Here is a 16326-nt window from a genome sequence, read left to right on the forward strand (position 1 = left end):
TTCCAATGGGAAAATGGTTTATTTGAAGATTTTAGCAGTTTTTAATCAACAATTTTAATGTATAGTTTCTTTTCAGGAGCAAGGTATCATTTGAAGAAAATTTGGATTCAATTGAAGTTTCTGACTATTATTAGCACTATGGAGCAATGTTTGCCTGTTATATTTGCCTTACACAAGGATGCACATGTACTATGGTTCTATTACAGAGCTGGATATGGCAGCCTGGTTTTCTTCTAGTGGACCCCTTGTTGCCCAATCTTACCCATTCACCATCATTCTAAAAGAGACGTCTACAAAACTGTTGACAGGACACATTCAGCTATAAACAGTCAATTATTACCATGTATCACATATATATTTGAGACATGGGGGTTTATTCATTGTAAAACTTTTCCAAAGCCCAGAAAAGTAATTTTTATTTCTAAATGATGGCACCGCTGCAATAGCATGCACTTTTGTTGCGTCTTGGAATATTCAGTGGGCCAAGGCGCTGTCCAATGATTCTTTTTTTGCAACCCCATAGGGGGTCCCGACCCCAAAGTTGAGCACCACTGGTTGAGTACATCCAGGACATGAAAACACACAAGCATTCATGTGATTATTATTCCAGTCATCGGATATAGCAGTGTGCTAACTATGCAAGCTAGCAAACATCGCTGATTCTTTTAAATACAAAATCAAAAAAGGGCTTTGGAGTTTTATGAGGAAGAAACTAACTAATGTTAGGCCTGAGGGATACGCACAATGTGTTTTGGTGAGAAGAAACATAACTTTTGTTTGTTTTCAAGACAACTCCACAGGGCACCTCCGATGTTTTCAAGGCAGGCAGATTGTGGAAGTAGTCTCAATAGTAGTGACTACAAATAAAAACAAGGTTTACAAAAGTTGTGCCCGCCATACACATGAGTGCACTTTCAAAAGCAGAAAACCTTCCCTGCTCTGCTTCTTTGTGTGTGTATGAGCTACATGTTGAATGTGTTGGCTTTAAATCGGCAGCTAGGGGCTGAAGCTGCATCGCACTCCTGCTGCTGAGGCTCACATGTCGAAGCGCTGGTTCCTGGTTTGCACTGCCCTCCGCTCTCTGAGGTACATTGCGACATAGGAGCTTATGAGGTCGTCCATCTTGTAACCCTTTAAAAAAAAAAGAAAGACATAAACGTGAAGAAAAAACGTTTACTTAATCATTTAACGCACACGTGTCTGATGATAGACCTTACCAGTGAGGTTTCACACAGGAATTTGCTCCCCTTGACTAAACTGCCAATAGTCATGTGAAAGTAGGTGCTGCCACTGCACCAGTTAGCGATGCGGTTGAATGGGTGGTTTGCCAGCACGTCCTTTACAAGAGAAAATTGTTAAAGGTGAAAAACAGGAGCAACACGTCAAAAGGGAATAATGTCACATTTGAGTTCTTTTTCACCTTGGTTTTAGGGTGGATGATGGTGAGCCCTTCCTTGCTGACAGCTATTCGCACAATATCTGGGAAACTTGGTTCTGATGTTTGCTGAAAAGAGTCAGAAAGGCAAATGGGAGAACGCAGTCGAGACTATTTGCTTTCTGCAGACGTGCAGGGACGGAGTCAGAGCAGAGAGATCAGATAAACAAGCAACCCACCCAACGCAACCACAGATTGCAAGATAAAGCACCATGTGTGCTGCTTTCACTGCAGCCCTTACCTTCACTTCAAAGAATGCACAGCCGAACGTAGGCCAGCGGCAGACCACCTTCAGAAAAGCCACCGTAGCTTCTTCAACGGTCATACCAGCGTGTTTGTTAAAAGAGGCGGCAATACTCTGAAAGTTAAGAGAATAAATACACAGTATGATGCAACGCTCTTGTTTCGTAGAAGTTTTTGCACTAATGAGGGAAATTATTTTCCGACGCCCCCACAGCCCTTCAGGCAATATTCTCACAGAGCTGAGATAGCGATCACAGGATCGGCATAATGGTGATATTGTTCACGTGAGCAATGGAAAGAAGAAGTCTGGTGATGCTCTATAGGCGTGTATGTGTATCCACAGACTGATATATCATATTCCTTTGTGCCATTGAGCTTCATTGTTGTTCAAAAACGAATAAAAACACATGAATGAGCCACAGTGTTGCACTGGGTGACTGCGGCCCCCGATTGGCCTTGGAGAATTGTGTCAGGCGAAACATCGCCGTGCAAAACCAATGACATTCCCGTCAGCCTCAGTTATTCTGTTTACTGCTAATTACCAAATCTGATCAAATATAACTAATATGTTGAACTTGGTGCCTCTGCCATTCATTCATTACAGCAACCACCTTCTTTAAAAGGTCGGTTTCGAGATTATGTGTCCATACCCAAAAACCTGTTGATATCCAAGTCTTTCATTATGTTTAGGTGTGTTTCTAACTTCCGTCCAGAAAGGTGGGCTTTTTCTTTTGGACATGCATCTCTCCCCCAGCCTTGCAAACTGGTCGAAAACAGGCTAGATGCTGTGTGTCACAATCTAAACGTATATATATATATATTGTGCTGTAAATATGTCAAAAATAAAGCTCCTAAAACCCAAATAATATCGGCATATCCCAGATGTTTTAATTGAAAAATGCTACATTCTGAATAAGGCATAATCCTGTTGAACGTCTTCAGGAGGAACGAATGGGGTTGGAGCGTCACGGGCAGGATAAGGAAGTTGGAAAGTATTGAGAGAGAGAAGCTGTTGCATTGTGGTATTGTTTTTCTAATCATGAGATGTGTTGACAATAAGAAAAACTAAGTGAATTGAAACACTTGACTCGTGTAAGAAAGCCCGTCATACCTTCTTCCATTCATTTTCCGACATGGCCTTCAGTTGGTCGCCGGGCACCAGCTCCTTCAGCATCTTGGGAATCAAGACCAGCTGGTTCTTGTCATTGCTGACCTTTATCCTGAAGAGCAGAGCCGCAATGTTGACCATTTCCTCTTTGGTGCAAACATGATAGCCTCTCAGGTACTTTGGTAGCTCCTGTAGGAGAGAAAGGTACCTTATAAAGTCTGCTATTGAGGGAAGTTTGACCTTTGAACCAAGTTGATTAACCACATTGTTCATCATTGAGAGAATACTGACTAATCTGTAACTTTCCAACTGGTCACAATGAAACCAGAAAGTGCAGTCTGGATAATTAGAGATCAATATGTAAGGTACAATTATGCTCATGGAAATGTTTGGCTTTCATGTCATGTGGATTAACTAACCAGCCTGGAAAATGTGATGGAGGCTGCATCATTCAAATGTACCTGAGGGAAATGGAAGATAAGATCGGCCTCCGCGTCTCTGCCAGGGATCACATTGAACCACAACTTCCTCATGAAGAACACAAGGTAGGGTATGTTGACTGGGGCGCCTGCACAACACACACAAGGTTTTTTACAGGCAAATGCAAAGAACCGTCAGAAGTCTGACTGGCCCTCCCATCAGATAATAGCTTTTTACCATCTTTGCTCCTCTTGGCTTTCTTGGACCAGTCGGTGATTTGTCTCAGACTATCGAAGAAGTAGTCCGTGTCATTCAAACTGAGAACCTGAAATAAACACCAAAACAAACTTTCTTTCACAACCAGCGGAGTGGAAGTTCACGAAAGAGGGCGTAGAAAAAGACAAATCTAAATATAATGGTTTGAGAAGACACACCTTGTCATGTGTTTTGACAAAAATGCTGAAGCCGTCTGCTGAAGCCAGACTGAGCTTCTTGGTAATGTTCTGGATGAGATCCTTGATCCTGGTGTTTGTTGCAACCTCAAATATCTGAAGAAGGGTGAGAGGAATCGCTGGTATTACTGTGGGAATATATTCGACCTGGCTCGTTTCTGTCACTTTCCACCTCAAAGGGGTCGGCGTTACCTCCTCTGCGTCGTTGGGGAAGTGGATTTTGTGGAAGATCTGGGTGCTGTTCTGCTGGATGGCGTCTACCTCCACCTGGTGTGGTGGGAGCTTCCTGGACTCCATCCTACACAAGGACGGCGAATGCAAAGTCACGCTGTCGTTATTGTTGTTGTTGTTTTTTCCATTATCATTATTGACATTAACCCACAGATTGAGTGCAGATATAAAGGAAAGAGCACACGCGCAGAAAAAAGTTCTCATGGAGCTTGTCGCCATTATGGAAATCATACTGAATGTCAAATGTATTGATAGAGGAGGCCATGCAAATGGTGTGTGGTGTCATGTCAATGTGAAGGTGATGCAACAGATGTCAACCCCAGCATTGCCGCAAGCAGGTCCTTCCTCAAACTGCACAACTTGCCCTCGACAAACTAGAATAAAGAGTCAGTATACTTCCGTTCAGTCTTAGAGGGCCTTTACGCCATGAGAGATTAAAAACACAAGGGGGGCCACAGCTTGACACTTCCTTTTTTCGCGTTGCGGTGTCATGTCCGTGTCACCACACACACTTAATCTTGTTCACCCGTGTTTGAAACCAGGGGGAAGCTTGTTTGTGACGTATGCCACGGCGTGTCGGGCTGACCTCAGGGAGCTTTGTAGACGCTGCAGGCAGTCGGCGGCGAGGGGCTCTCTGCGGCGCGACTCCAGAAATCGCTGTGTGTGCCTGAGAAGAGACTGGCTGGGAGGAAACAGGCCGCAGCAGAGCCACAGCAGCTGCCAGCCCTGCTCCACGCTGGACCTGGGTGATGGAAAAGGGCAACAAAGACATAAAAGGCATATGTTGAAATGGAGCCTGGAGTTTGTGTTCAAAACCTTTCTTGTACACTGAAACATGGGGGGGTTGCACTTCTGAAAAAAATGTCAAATGTATCTTCTTCTTAAAAAAATAAAGAAAAGTTTAAACTTCTTTCTTCTTACCTCTAAACATAAGATAATTCTTCGAGCAACTTCAATTCACCAGTCAGAATTAATTAATCTTAATAGCTTGTTTTTCTTCTATTTTATAATTAAAAACTGAAACAAGCGATTGCTTTTATTATCAATTAATCTATTGACAGGAACAATAGAATGTATCATTACATTCAGCAACTGCCTATTTTCGGTCCAAAACCATCGTAAATAGAAATATTACCAAAGGGATGGAGAAAAGTGAGTAGAACATAAGCGCACCGGTTGTTATTGCTGCTCATCTGCTTCATGATCTGGCAATAGATCTCATCCCGGAGCACCTCGTTTTTGGTGGTGGGCTCAAAGATCTGGTCGGTGAGCTCCAGAGAGCTCTGCATCTGCTTGGTGGGGTAATCTCCCATGTATTTCAGGATCGGTACACAACAGTCAAGGAAGAGCAAACATCATGGTTTTCATAAACGTTGCTGGCAACGCTATAGATAAAAACGTTTGTGTTGCAGCTGAGGAGGCTGTAGGCAGTTAGCATAGTTAGCTTAGCCAGGCTAGTCATCTTAGCTATAACATTTTTTTTCCTTAGCCCTGTCAAAGCTACGTCTTTGACATGTTCATGGCCATGTAAGCCTCTTCACTGGCTAACATGTGGGCCATTTTGGCTATGGAGAGGCCTTTCGCTAGCTCAAGTAGCACATGTCTCACAGACTGATGTTAGCCAAACAGTGCTAGCTTGCTACGAAGGACTACATTGAGTGTAGATGTGCAAGCAAAGAGGGAAGTTGTTCTGAACCACAGATGTTTCCAGGGTTTTATGTTCCCAACTCAATATTTTCTTGATGTGACTTGAGACATTTAAACTGCATTTGAAACGTCCATCTTTCAACTTCAAAGATAGCCCTTACCAATCTATCTCTTGAGTTAAATGATATCAAGGACATAAGACTCCGGGTGAATAGGGATAACCCCTAGTGTCCTCTCTGCTGCGGGCCAAACCTTATTGGCCCACATAAAGATCCTGTAGACATGTCTGCACTCTTACATTTTACCCTGCTCTGCTTCATACTGAAACATTTTGTCTTTCTTTTGGAAAACAGGTCAAGCGAAATGTGTGGCAAAGTTTTGATACCAAAGGTTTTAGGTTTTTTTTAGACTAGCGGAACTATATTGCTAGATGCTCTATTTTTTGCATATTTTTCATATATTTTATTGCTTATCTGTATGTATAAATGCTGCTGTAGCAAAAAAGAAGAAAAAAAGTAACTGTCTATCTATAACCAGCCTACGGACGGACCATGGCCTTCAGATAAAGTGGCCCATCAAGCCAAATGGGCAATTCATTGAAGTTAAGATACAATGCAGATACTTTTTAGGGCCTGATTAAGCAGCTGAGTATCTGCTCATTGGGCAAGGGTCGGATTCAAGGACAGTTTGAAGGAACATGAGGTCAGGGTTAGAGAATGATGTCTCCATCCAGAGGCCACTGCAGGGTCCACTGACAGGTTAAAACACAATTTAACATTGCTACTGGGATTCTTCTGGGAACTTCTGGCACATTTCTTCTGGGCATTTTTTTTAACATTAGCTCCAGACAGAAGAAATCCAAACCCCTGAAGGAAGCTCATAGTGAATTTATGGGTTTAACTCCCGTGACAAAAGGTACACTAGTGAAAAAAACAATCTGGTGTGTAGAGGATATCAGTGAATGCCAGACAGGCTTTTTGGCTGAGCTCTGGGTTGCCCACCAGTTTCTTGAGGAGGGGCTGTCTGATTGGCTCTCTGGAGTTCACCCACAGCCTCTCGGGAGCAGCGTTCCTGGACATCACCTGACGGTTCACATCCTTAGTGGGCTGCCTGTGGGATCAAGGTATTCCTGCGGTCAGTGCTGTTCCAGTGAGCATTAGGCTGCTGGAATAAAAGAGGTAATTTCCAGATACCTAAAGTACTCGAGGGAGAATTCTCTCAGCGTGGCAGGAGCTAATCGCTCCACTGTTCCCGTTTCTTTCTGGTTTGCCTTTAAGATGTTATTCCTCTGGTTAGGAGACAAGTTGATCATGCTCTGAAAAAATAAGAGAAACACTCAATACTCCTCAGATCCTGCGCACAAAAACTCAACTAAGTAGGGAGCATAAAGAACGTCTCCATACCATGACCTCATTGGTGGGTTTGCTGAGTGTTGGCAGGATTAAGATGGCCTCGGTGGGGACGGCTCCCGTTTGCTTCGAGCTCTCGCTTTGGCCCTTTATCCAGCCACCCTGCTGAGAAAACTCGTCATCTTTGATTATTATAATGAGTTCTCCTTTCTTGAAGCTCAGGAATGTTGGGTCATCTGTAGAAGAATGGAAGTGGACCCAGAAATCGGTTAGCAATTAGCAGCAATGAGGAACCCTAAAAGAGATAATTCAGCTGTGACCACATAAGAGAGATACAATCCGATCCTCTGACCTTGCCCGTCGGCGTCCTTCAGAGTCACAGCATACTGAGATCTCTCTCTCAGACCACTGAGGAACATTGTCACCAGCTCCGCCATGTCCTCTGCTGTGCCTCCGCTCAGAGTGAAGTCTCCTTTCAGTGTCAGCAGGCTCACCACCTGGCCGGATGCTTTACCCTCCCTGGGAGTCAAAACATAAGTAACACCACGCTGTTTTAGGAGACATTCCTCATTGTCACCTGGCACACTGCGCTGCATCCTCCTCTGATTCGGTCTCTACCTCACGGTGTGGACTGCGGTGACTTCCGGGAAGGAGAGCTCCAGCAGCCTCTTCTCTCGCTCGTCCAGGAAAGTAATACCGGTCCAGTTTATGGCCACAATGAACTTGCTCTTTGCCAGCGGAGGGCCTTGAAAAGAGCCATGGAAGGAACAAGCCCATTAAATCAGGACTCATGGGAGATATGACAAATAGTCATGAGCAGTAAAGTGCTGCCTGCATTACATTGTACAGTAGCTCTATCATCAACCCGCAGATATGGGCCTTTCACTTTGTGGCTGAAACTACTTTCATAATTAATTATTTTGCGACCAACTGAAGTTATTTTCTTGATTGATTGATAAGTTAATTATACAGAGTCCTGGAAGGAACGTGGAGGGGGGGAAATAATCAAAAGTTGAAAAAGAAAGAAAATAAATACATAAATCTAGGTCAATGTTCTTCCGGGTCAGTTTTGCATCGTGGGTAGCAACCAGACACCCGTGGGAGAGGTTCATAGAATTCTATTTTTTTTAATATATATAGACAAGACAAATTAGATAAGAATAAGCTGGCACATCCGGCAGTACCTCCACCTCACTCCCCAGCTTCGCCGAGAGGAGGGTGGCCTGCAGCTTCACTCACTCAGAAATGATTTTTATTTCATTGACATTTTAGATTTGTTTCCAATGAGATATTAATGACTTTATATGGTGACTTTGCTGTTGCTGCTCTCGTAACAATATTTAGATATATTTAAAATACAAATTAATTCTAATCCTGTTCTCAATATATTTATTTTTAAAAATCTATTTATGTTTTTAAAAGCTATTATTATTGTTATCAGTCATGTACGTAGAATAACAGATGATTGATAAGAGGAGTTCCTCGTAGTAATAAAATCCTACAGATAACTATCCCTACATGAGGACTGTGGTGGAAATCATTATATTTCCTTATGAGAAGTGAAATAAAGAGTTGTTGCATTTATAAAAAAATAATACAACACGCACACATACACAGCATCTGTACATGTAGAAACCACAGAGTTTCAAAGAGAGAAAACACTGGTAAAAACACTCGCTATAGGTACCCCCCCTTCTCTGCAGCATGTCTGTTGGTTTGCAACAAGAGAGCTGAAGGTTGAAGGACACACAGTCAGGAAGGGGAATACAATGTATCTTGTGAGAAACACTGACAGTTTGCAGCAGAAGAAGAGGGTGTACAAATGTTGTCTGAAGCAGGTGTGAGATAAGAGACAAGGCCTCTGTGAAAAGGATTTCAGGCTGCACACACAGAACAACATGTCTTTTCTTTCACACTTTCCATTCTTAACATGAATTGACACAACAAGTGCCACCGTAGGGAGGGGTGAGCTGAGGGCTATTTAGTTGGTTGCAACCTGCAACACACCACTAGATGCCACAAAATCATACACACTGCTCCTTTAGGCCAGAAGAAGTCAAATCTAATGTGATGTTTTGTGAAATACTTCCGACAGGAGGTGAGGGGCAACACAAACTATCCGTTTCCGTTGAAATGAAGCATGAACATCTGGAAAGTGTTCACAGCATGAGCTGTGTTGTTCTGAGGGACCAAGTCGTGGAAACCTGCGTAATTACTTTCATGTCTCCAGCATGTTGCCCCTTGATCTGCTGAGTTAATCATCCACCATGTCAGTGAGTCAGCGCTCATTCTCATTAAACAGCTCGGATGCATCGCTCTGCAAATTGGTTGTTCACAAGATAAACAGCAGCTAATCTGGAATCCAAGGAAGGAAGAGATGTTGTTCCTGGCCCACTTGTTCACTCTTAATCAACTACTTTGCTTGAGTGTCAACCCCAGCGGGGCAGTGCATCTATAACCATTCTGGTATAATATTATTGTAAGTCAGCTAAATGACATGTAATGTAATAATACAGGTCTGACATGCATACAAACGGCCAGTTGCTCGAAGGGGGCGGGTAAAAAGAAGAACACATCATTAGAAGTGTCTCTATATTCCTAATGTCTGCAGTATACTGTACGTGTTTCTGCAAACCTTTTGATGCATTTGGAAAATAGAGCAAGATTGGGATGTAAGATAACCGATAACTCTAAATACTGTTTTTATGACAGAGATACATAATACTAGTGAATGTACAACCTAGATATATAGCTCATTCTGTAAGACAATCCACATCTAAAGTCATTCTCGTAAAGGTACAAATTAATACAGAAATTATTGATTAATCTCTAATAATGGAGTGCATGATGCCTTTCATCAAGTTTGAAGGATTTATAATTCAGCACAAATCCCATTGTGACTTCTTGTCATCCCATGGTGTAAACGGCCTACATATACATACATATATATATATATATATATATATATATATACACACATATATATATATACACGTACATATATACATATATATGTGTGTATACATACATATATATATATACACAGTATATACTGTATATATATACATACACACACATGTGTATATATATATATATATATGTATATATATACATATATATATAAAACACATTATATACATATATATATATACACATATATATATAAAACACATTATATATATATATATATTTATATATGTGTATATATATACATATATATATAAAACATATTATATACATATATATATACATATATATATAAAACACATTATATACATATATACATATATATATAAAACACATTATATATATACATATATATATATATTTATATATGTGTATATATTATACATATATATATAAAACATATTATATACATATATATATACATATATATATAAAACACATTATATACATATATACATATATATATAAAACACATTATATATATATACATATATATATATATTTATATATGTGTATTTATACACACACACACGCACACACACACATATTATCCTGACTTGCTTAATTTAAATGTATTGATTTGTCAAACTATATGATTGTTGAAACACATGACAACATAGAGGGGCCGATAAGATGCCTACCTGACAGTTTGACAACTTCAAAGAAGCGAGAGAAGAACATGGGCCACTTCTCTCGGGCGTAGTCCACCATCTCTGTCTTCACCGACTCTGCCTTCTGTCTTGAGCTCAAATACGGACCCTTGTGTGGTTCGAGACAAAATAGGAAACTGTACTCCAAGGCCATTGCAGAGCCTTTTTTAAATGTCTGTCCAGCACTGTGACGAGACTGACCTGAGCGTGAGCAGTGCTGACCATTTGCACCCATTTGTCCTCTGACTTGGCCTCCAGCAGAGGGTTGTTGATGCAGTCCCGAACGGCCTCCTTCACGTGCTCTGGGCTGCTGTCGAAGCCGTGCTGGACGTACAAATGTTTGGCAGCCAGCTGGACAAGATCATCCTCCTGTGAAAGTAATATGAGGGGGGGGATGTGTCACGTTCATATCTAAGAAAACTACAGGGAGAGGATAATCATCCAAATATAGGCCCACCTTTTCACTCTGGTACTCTCCACACTTCAGACCGTGGACGAACTGTTTGTAGATGAGGTCTGTGCTGGTCTTGTCCTCCTTGCCGTCGTGCCAGGGGGTGAAGACCTCCTTGCGGAAGAAGAGGCGCCAGGGGGCGTGCTGTTCCTGCCCTCCTCTCCTCTTTACTTCCTGCTCACACTGGGAGATGGCGTCCATCACGTGCTCTCGGCCGCTGCCCAGCGCCCACACCTTCAGGACAGGTCAGCACTTCAAGTTACAGATATCTAGGTATGCTAAAAGAAGTCTTTGAAAAGGTGCGACGGTGCAGCTCACCCAGTGTGCAAAATACACTTAAACATTTCATTTTTGCTCAGCCTTAAAAATGTTATTAATTCCTATATGTCTATGTTGTTAAGTTCATTTGCATGTTGTAAGGTGGTGAGCACTGACAAAACAACGGGAAGCAGCCTATGTACTCTAAATATATACAGACTATATATTCCAAACATCCTCCTCTGTATGTTTAGAAATTACAATGTGATTCATAGTGTCCAATATGCAAAATGTCAGTACTTAACTAGTGCTGATGTAAAAATAAAAATAGTTGGATTTTTTTAAAATAAATGTATAAAGAGGAAGCTCCTAACACCATTTTCTGTTAATTCCTGGTGTAAGAAGCTTTAAATAATAATCCACTTTTAACTCTTGCCTCAGCAAGCTGCACTCGTCTGCATTGCTTTTTTAAATTGTTTACCATTATTGAAATGGCTCTGCTGAGCTTTGCTGGTGAAGAGTGGGTATGTTGTGCAGGACTCAGTCCAGATCTACCCATCACCGACTGTACTAACGGAACAGGAACACACCCGAGCGGACATGACCGCGTACCTTTTCATACAAGGCGACGTAGACAGAGAAGCCAAATGTGTCCTTGAGCTTGACCTTGGTGGAGAGGAGCTGGCAGATCTCTTTGGAGGTAGATGCTGAGTCGACGGGCAGGTTAATGGAGCGTCCGTCCATCAGACTCACAGACACAATCATGGGCTTTTTTGTCTTGGTTGCCTATGACAGCACGGTAAAAAGTCACCACATTGATTAAACAGAAATGAGATTAATTAGAGTTAAAGGGTCAGTTATGGATCAAATGGTGCGTCTCTGAGATTTCAGCTGCCACCAGGTTAGGTTAATAGCATTTCGTTTGTGGTGCTTACAGCACAGAAAAATTACATTTACAAAATTCCTCCCTCTCAAACAACACTTTTCAACGGAACTACTTTCTACCAAAGAAATAGTCCCTATGAAAACTGGAACGGTGAGGCTGAAAGTTTTTGAATGGGTACCATCACACATCTCAAATTCTCCACAGGACCTTTTTCCCTCCCCATTTGTATTCATAAAATGCTCCGGGGTCAAATACACATGAATCCCTTTTAGACATTTGCCGGAGCCTCTCCCGTCAGTACCTGCAGCTCCAGCCAGGCCGGAGGCTCCCCTCGCACGCCGTTCATCACCGTGCGCCGCAGCCTTTCAGCACAGTGGGCAGCGTAACCTCCTGGAGCAAAACGGATGAAACTCTGCAGGTACTGCCGAGACAGGAGAGAAGACGAGGTGAGCGAAACATCAGCGTGTGCCGCACACCGTTTATGAGCTCCGGAGCAGCCGGTGCAGCTGTTGCTCTTACAATAATAAAGCGGTCACTTGGAGGGAAGACGCCCAGACAGAGGGACAGCAGGATCCAGCCACGGAAGTAGCTGTTGCGATTGGTGTTGTCTTGAAGCTGCTTGCAGATCTGACAGTAAATTTCATCCCTGGACAGACAACATACATACATCTTGTATTAGTAAAGAAAAAAGAAAATACTTAAGATGTATGGGACTGTGTTACCTCAGGTCACGTCTGACGATGGCATATCCCACAATCAGGTGGAGTTTTTCGAGCACCGTCATCGGTCGGTCCAGGGTGGGCCCCTCTCCAATCATGACGTCATTGTCCTCCTTCACAGTCTGCAGGGTGGGAGGCTTTGACACTTCAGTCAGATCATCTGACTGAAAGAAGAAGAAAAAGCCATCAATATGTTAAAATCTAGTGAAGGAGAACTTCACAGCAACATGAATAGTTTTAAAGCGTACTCCTCACCTCCTCCATGATGATGGAGGCCTTCCTGAAGCTGGAAGTGGATTTGTGGATTGTATTTTCTTGAATAGTGGGTGCTTTTCTGTTTCTGGACAGTAGGTCTGTGAATGTGGATCCCTTCCTCGTTCGAGGGCTCCCCTCTGGCACAGTGTATACATTCGGGTTTTGGGCTGTCTCACTGGGCACAGCAGAAGCCTTCCTGTTTCTTGTCAGAAGGTCTGTGAAAATGGAGGCCTTCCTGTTTTGTGTCGGCTCCTCGGAGTCTGTGGAGGGCTTCCTTTCTTTCTTATTCCTTAGCACCCTCTAAAGCAGTCGGAAGTTATCATTTGAAATCTATGATCAATTCAAGGTAATCTACTAAATGAGGCTGTATCCAATAGTTCATTTACCTGATCCAGTCCAACCATGTGGCTGAGACGTCTGTCGTTTCTGGAGACGAGCTCCTGTGGCATGAAGCGTTCCTGGGTGGAGGCTCCCTGGACCTGTAACTGCCTCTTCGGATCAGGGAGGTCTCCCATGAACCTCAGGATGATCCACCACACAGTCATAGAAGCCTGGTGATACAATAACAGAAACACAAATAAAGAAGGATATTCCTCATGTAACTGAAATGATACATCTACGTGGTCTGAGACAAGCACCAGGACATCTCCTTCATCTTCGTGGTACAGCAGGGGCTGGCGAAGCCTCTGGCGGATGTGGGTGTGGGTGGCCGCACCCTGAAAGTACATGGAGGCAAATTTGGAGAAGGAGTACTCATCCAGGTCATCGTCGTCATCGGGAAGATCCTCCACTATGGGGAAGTCATCGATGTCTATCTCCTCTGTGGCAATCCTTTTCCCCTCAAATTTCTGAAAACAGATAAACGTAATGTAGTGACTTTACAAGGACTACGAAATGTGCAACGCTTTCGCCTCCCAAACCTCAAATCCCACAGGAGCTTGCCCCTCCTGCCCTCCGACCGTAAGGGGCAGGAAGTCAAAGATGCTGTCCACCATCTCCTGGTCGGTGAAGGACTCAGTCTGAGCTTTGACCTCCATCTCTTTCTTCCTACGTAGCACTTCCTCCAAGTGTTTCTGTCTCTCCAAAATGGCCCGCTGTTCTTCTTCTTTCTCTTTAGCAGAGAGGTACATCTGGAAGAACACACAACACAAGAGACGATCAGGGGATAAAGCAGCATCCTGAACGGATTGATTTTTAAGTCGGTTACAGAGTGACAGCACTAGAGCCGGTTGGGATTCAGTGCCTTCCTCACAGAGCTGTGGGTACTGAAGCAGAGGCTTCTGACACACTATCCTGACCACAGGGATACATGGAATAGCTCAAGTAATATGAAAAAAATGCTGACATGTACTTGATTTATCGTCCCAATAAGCAGCCGGCAGCTACAATAACTAGCTACGAGGCTAACTTCACAGCCATACCTTTATCAACCTGAGTGAGTTGTAACGCCATGTGAGTGCAAAGAGACTAGTAGTGAAATAATATGCTAAAAGTAACAGTCAAATAGTTAAAACAATACATTGAAATTAATGGATTAATAGGTCAAATAGTTAAATGGTTGGCTAAAAGTCATGGCGAGGTGGTTTAGACAATGAGCTCAGAAAGATACACATTTGAAATAGCTCGCTAAAGTAATGAATTAACAGTGGAAATAGGAGATTCTTGGTTAAAATGGTTAGCTAAAAATAACAGATAAACAGGAACCTAATAGATCTTTATTTCAATGGTTTGCTAAAAGTAATGGTTAAATAGTTTGAAATCATATAATAAAAGTAACGGATACATGAATGAAACAGTTAGCTAACAGTAATAAATAGTGAACCCTTGGGTTCATCTGATAGGGATGTGGAAGGTTTGGCAACCCCATGTTGTACAAGCTAAAACCTTCTTTATTATTGTCCTCTAGAGGATTCTTCTCAGTTCTGTAATTGAACTTACATCTGTTTTCATCTTTTTGATAGCCCTTCTTGCCAGCCCGCCCCTGGCGTGCGCCTGCAGGAGGATCACAGCGTCTCTCTTGCGCTTCCATTCCTTCCTGGCCAGGTAGCCTCTGACTCGGGCCTGCAGCACAAAGGCTGCCTCACGCTGCTTCTTGTACTGGAACTGGAGCTGACGGGACCGGACCTGTGCCTGCAGCCTCGCAAAGCCCAGCTGGACCTAGAGTTAAAATAGATAAGATTAGGTTCATGGCATACCAGTCCTATATTTTCACTTTAATAAAGGTAGTGTTTGTGGTAAACAAAGACTCACCACTTTGTACAGCTTTCTGCCTTTGTGTCCTCTCCAGCATTTCTGAATGACAAGAGCACCGGCCTTTTTCCTCAAGAAGTTTCTCCTTTAGAGTGCAAGAGTCACACAGACATGAAGTCACATGAGCCAACCAACAACAAGAAAAGGAAACCAAGCAGCTCATTTCACAGCCTTTGTCCCATACCTGTATTTGAAGCCTCTCAGGACTTTCTGGATCAGAAGTGCTTTCTTATTTAGTTCTTTCATTCGCTCCACTTCGAGCATGGTGTCATGAAAGTCCTGGGAGAAGTAGGAGGGAATTTCATCTTTTTTTAATTCACTGGTGGAAATTTTCACTTCGGATTCATATATTATGAGCAACTGAATAACTAATTGGACATTTTCAAATCGCAAATCAAAACCACCTGTTTTTATTCTATTTTATTGCTCTTTTATGATGATTTTAAACATTTGTAAAGTGTCTTTGAGTACTATGAAAAGCGCTATATAAATAAAATGTATTATTATTATTATTAATGCATTAGTATGCTAACAATTGCTAATTTACAATAAAAATAAAAATAAGCAGCTGGCTCATGTGAAAGTCATTAGCTTGGCAGGTAACACCGCCCAGACGATGCCGTTACGTGAAAAGTCCAAAGATCAATAAAGTTGTGTTTATGGTTATCACACAACTTTGTCATTATGTTAGATTTTCAGAGAACCCTTAATGTCATGTCAATTCATTCAATACTATTTCAGTCTGAACCAAAGTGGTGGATGGAATGAACAACATTTAAACATTTAAATTCCTCAAATAACTTTTGACTACAATCTTTAGAATCCAACTAATTGTATTTGAGCAAGTTAAATATAGTTTAATTTTTTTAAGTGGACACTTAATTATTGAATTTGTGAATCCTGAGTAAACATTTTAACTCAGTTAACTTACTGAAAATGTCTCATATATTTTAAAAGTCTTAAATAGTACAAATTCAGTGGTATTATAATTTCAACAATAGCTAT

At 42.1% G+C, this 16326-nt stretch overlaps 1 protein-coding gene across 1 annotated transcript in view; it reads right to left on the bottom strand.

The window, feature by feature from the left end:
- The window catches only part of LOC117729326 (unconventional myosin-VIIa), a 24652-nt gene continuing 8326 nt past the window's right edge, over positions 1-16326 (bottom strand). The window contains 30 exon segments of the mRNA XM_034530302.1: positions 1-1131; positions 1218-1337; positions 1421-1504; positions 1677-1793; positions 2790-2975; positions 3248-3354; positions 3444-3531; positions 3641-3754; positions 3851-3956; positions 4476-4631; positions 5063-5216; positions 6492-6646; positions 6730-6851; positions 6940-7121; positions 7238-7404; positions 7504-7630; positions 10494-10611; positions 10704-10871; positions 10960-11187; positions 11824-11997; positions 12399-12518; positions 12617-12743; positions 12820-12980; positions 13072-13371; positions 13458-13622; positions 13710-13919; positions 13992-14201; positions 15010-15228; positions 15322-15406; positions 15506-15600. Coding sequence (XP_034386193.1) covers positions 1036-1131; positions 1218-1337; positions 1421-1504; positions 1677-1793; positions 2790-2975; positions 3248-3354; positions 3444-3531; positions 3641-3754; positions 3851-3956; positions 4476-4631; positions 5063-5216; positions 6492-6646; positions 6730-6851; positions 6940-7121; positions 7238-7404; positions 7504-7630; positions 10494-10611; positions 10704-10871; positions 10960-11187; positions 11824-11997; positions 12399-12518; positions 12617-12743; positions 12820-12980; positions 13072-13371; positions 13458-13622; positions 13710-13919; positions 13992-14201; positions 15010-15228; positions 15322-15406; positions 15506-15600 — 4461 coding nt within the window. The 3' untranslated portion in view covers positions 1-1035.

Source organism: Cyclopterus lumpus, chromosome 4, assembly GCF_009769545.1.
Source record: "Cyclopterus lumpus isolate fCycLum1 chromosome 4, fCycLum1.pri, whole genome shotgun sequence".
Taxonomy (NCBI): Eukaryota; Metazoa; Chordata; class Actinopteri; order Perciformes; family Cyclopteridae; genus Cyclopterus; species Cyclopterus lumpus.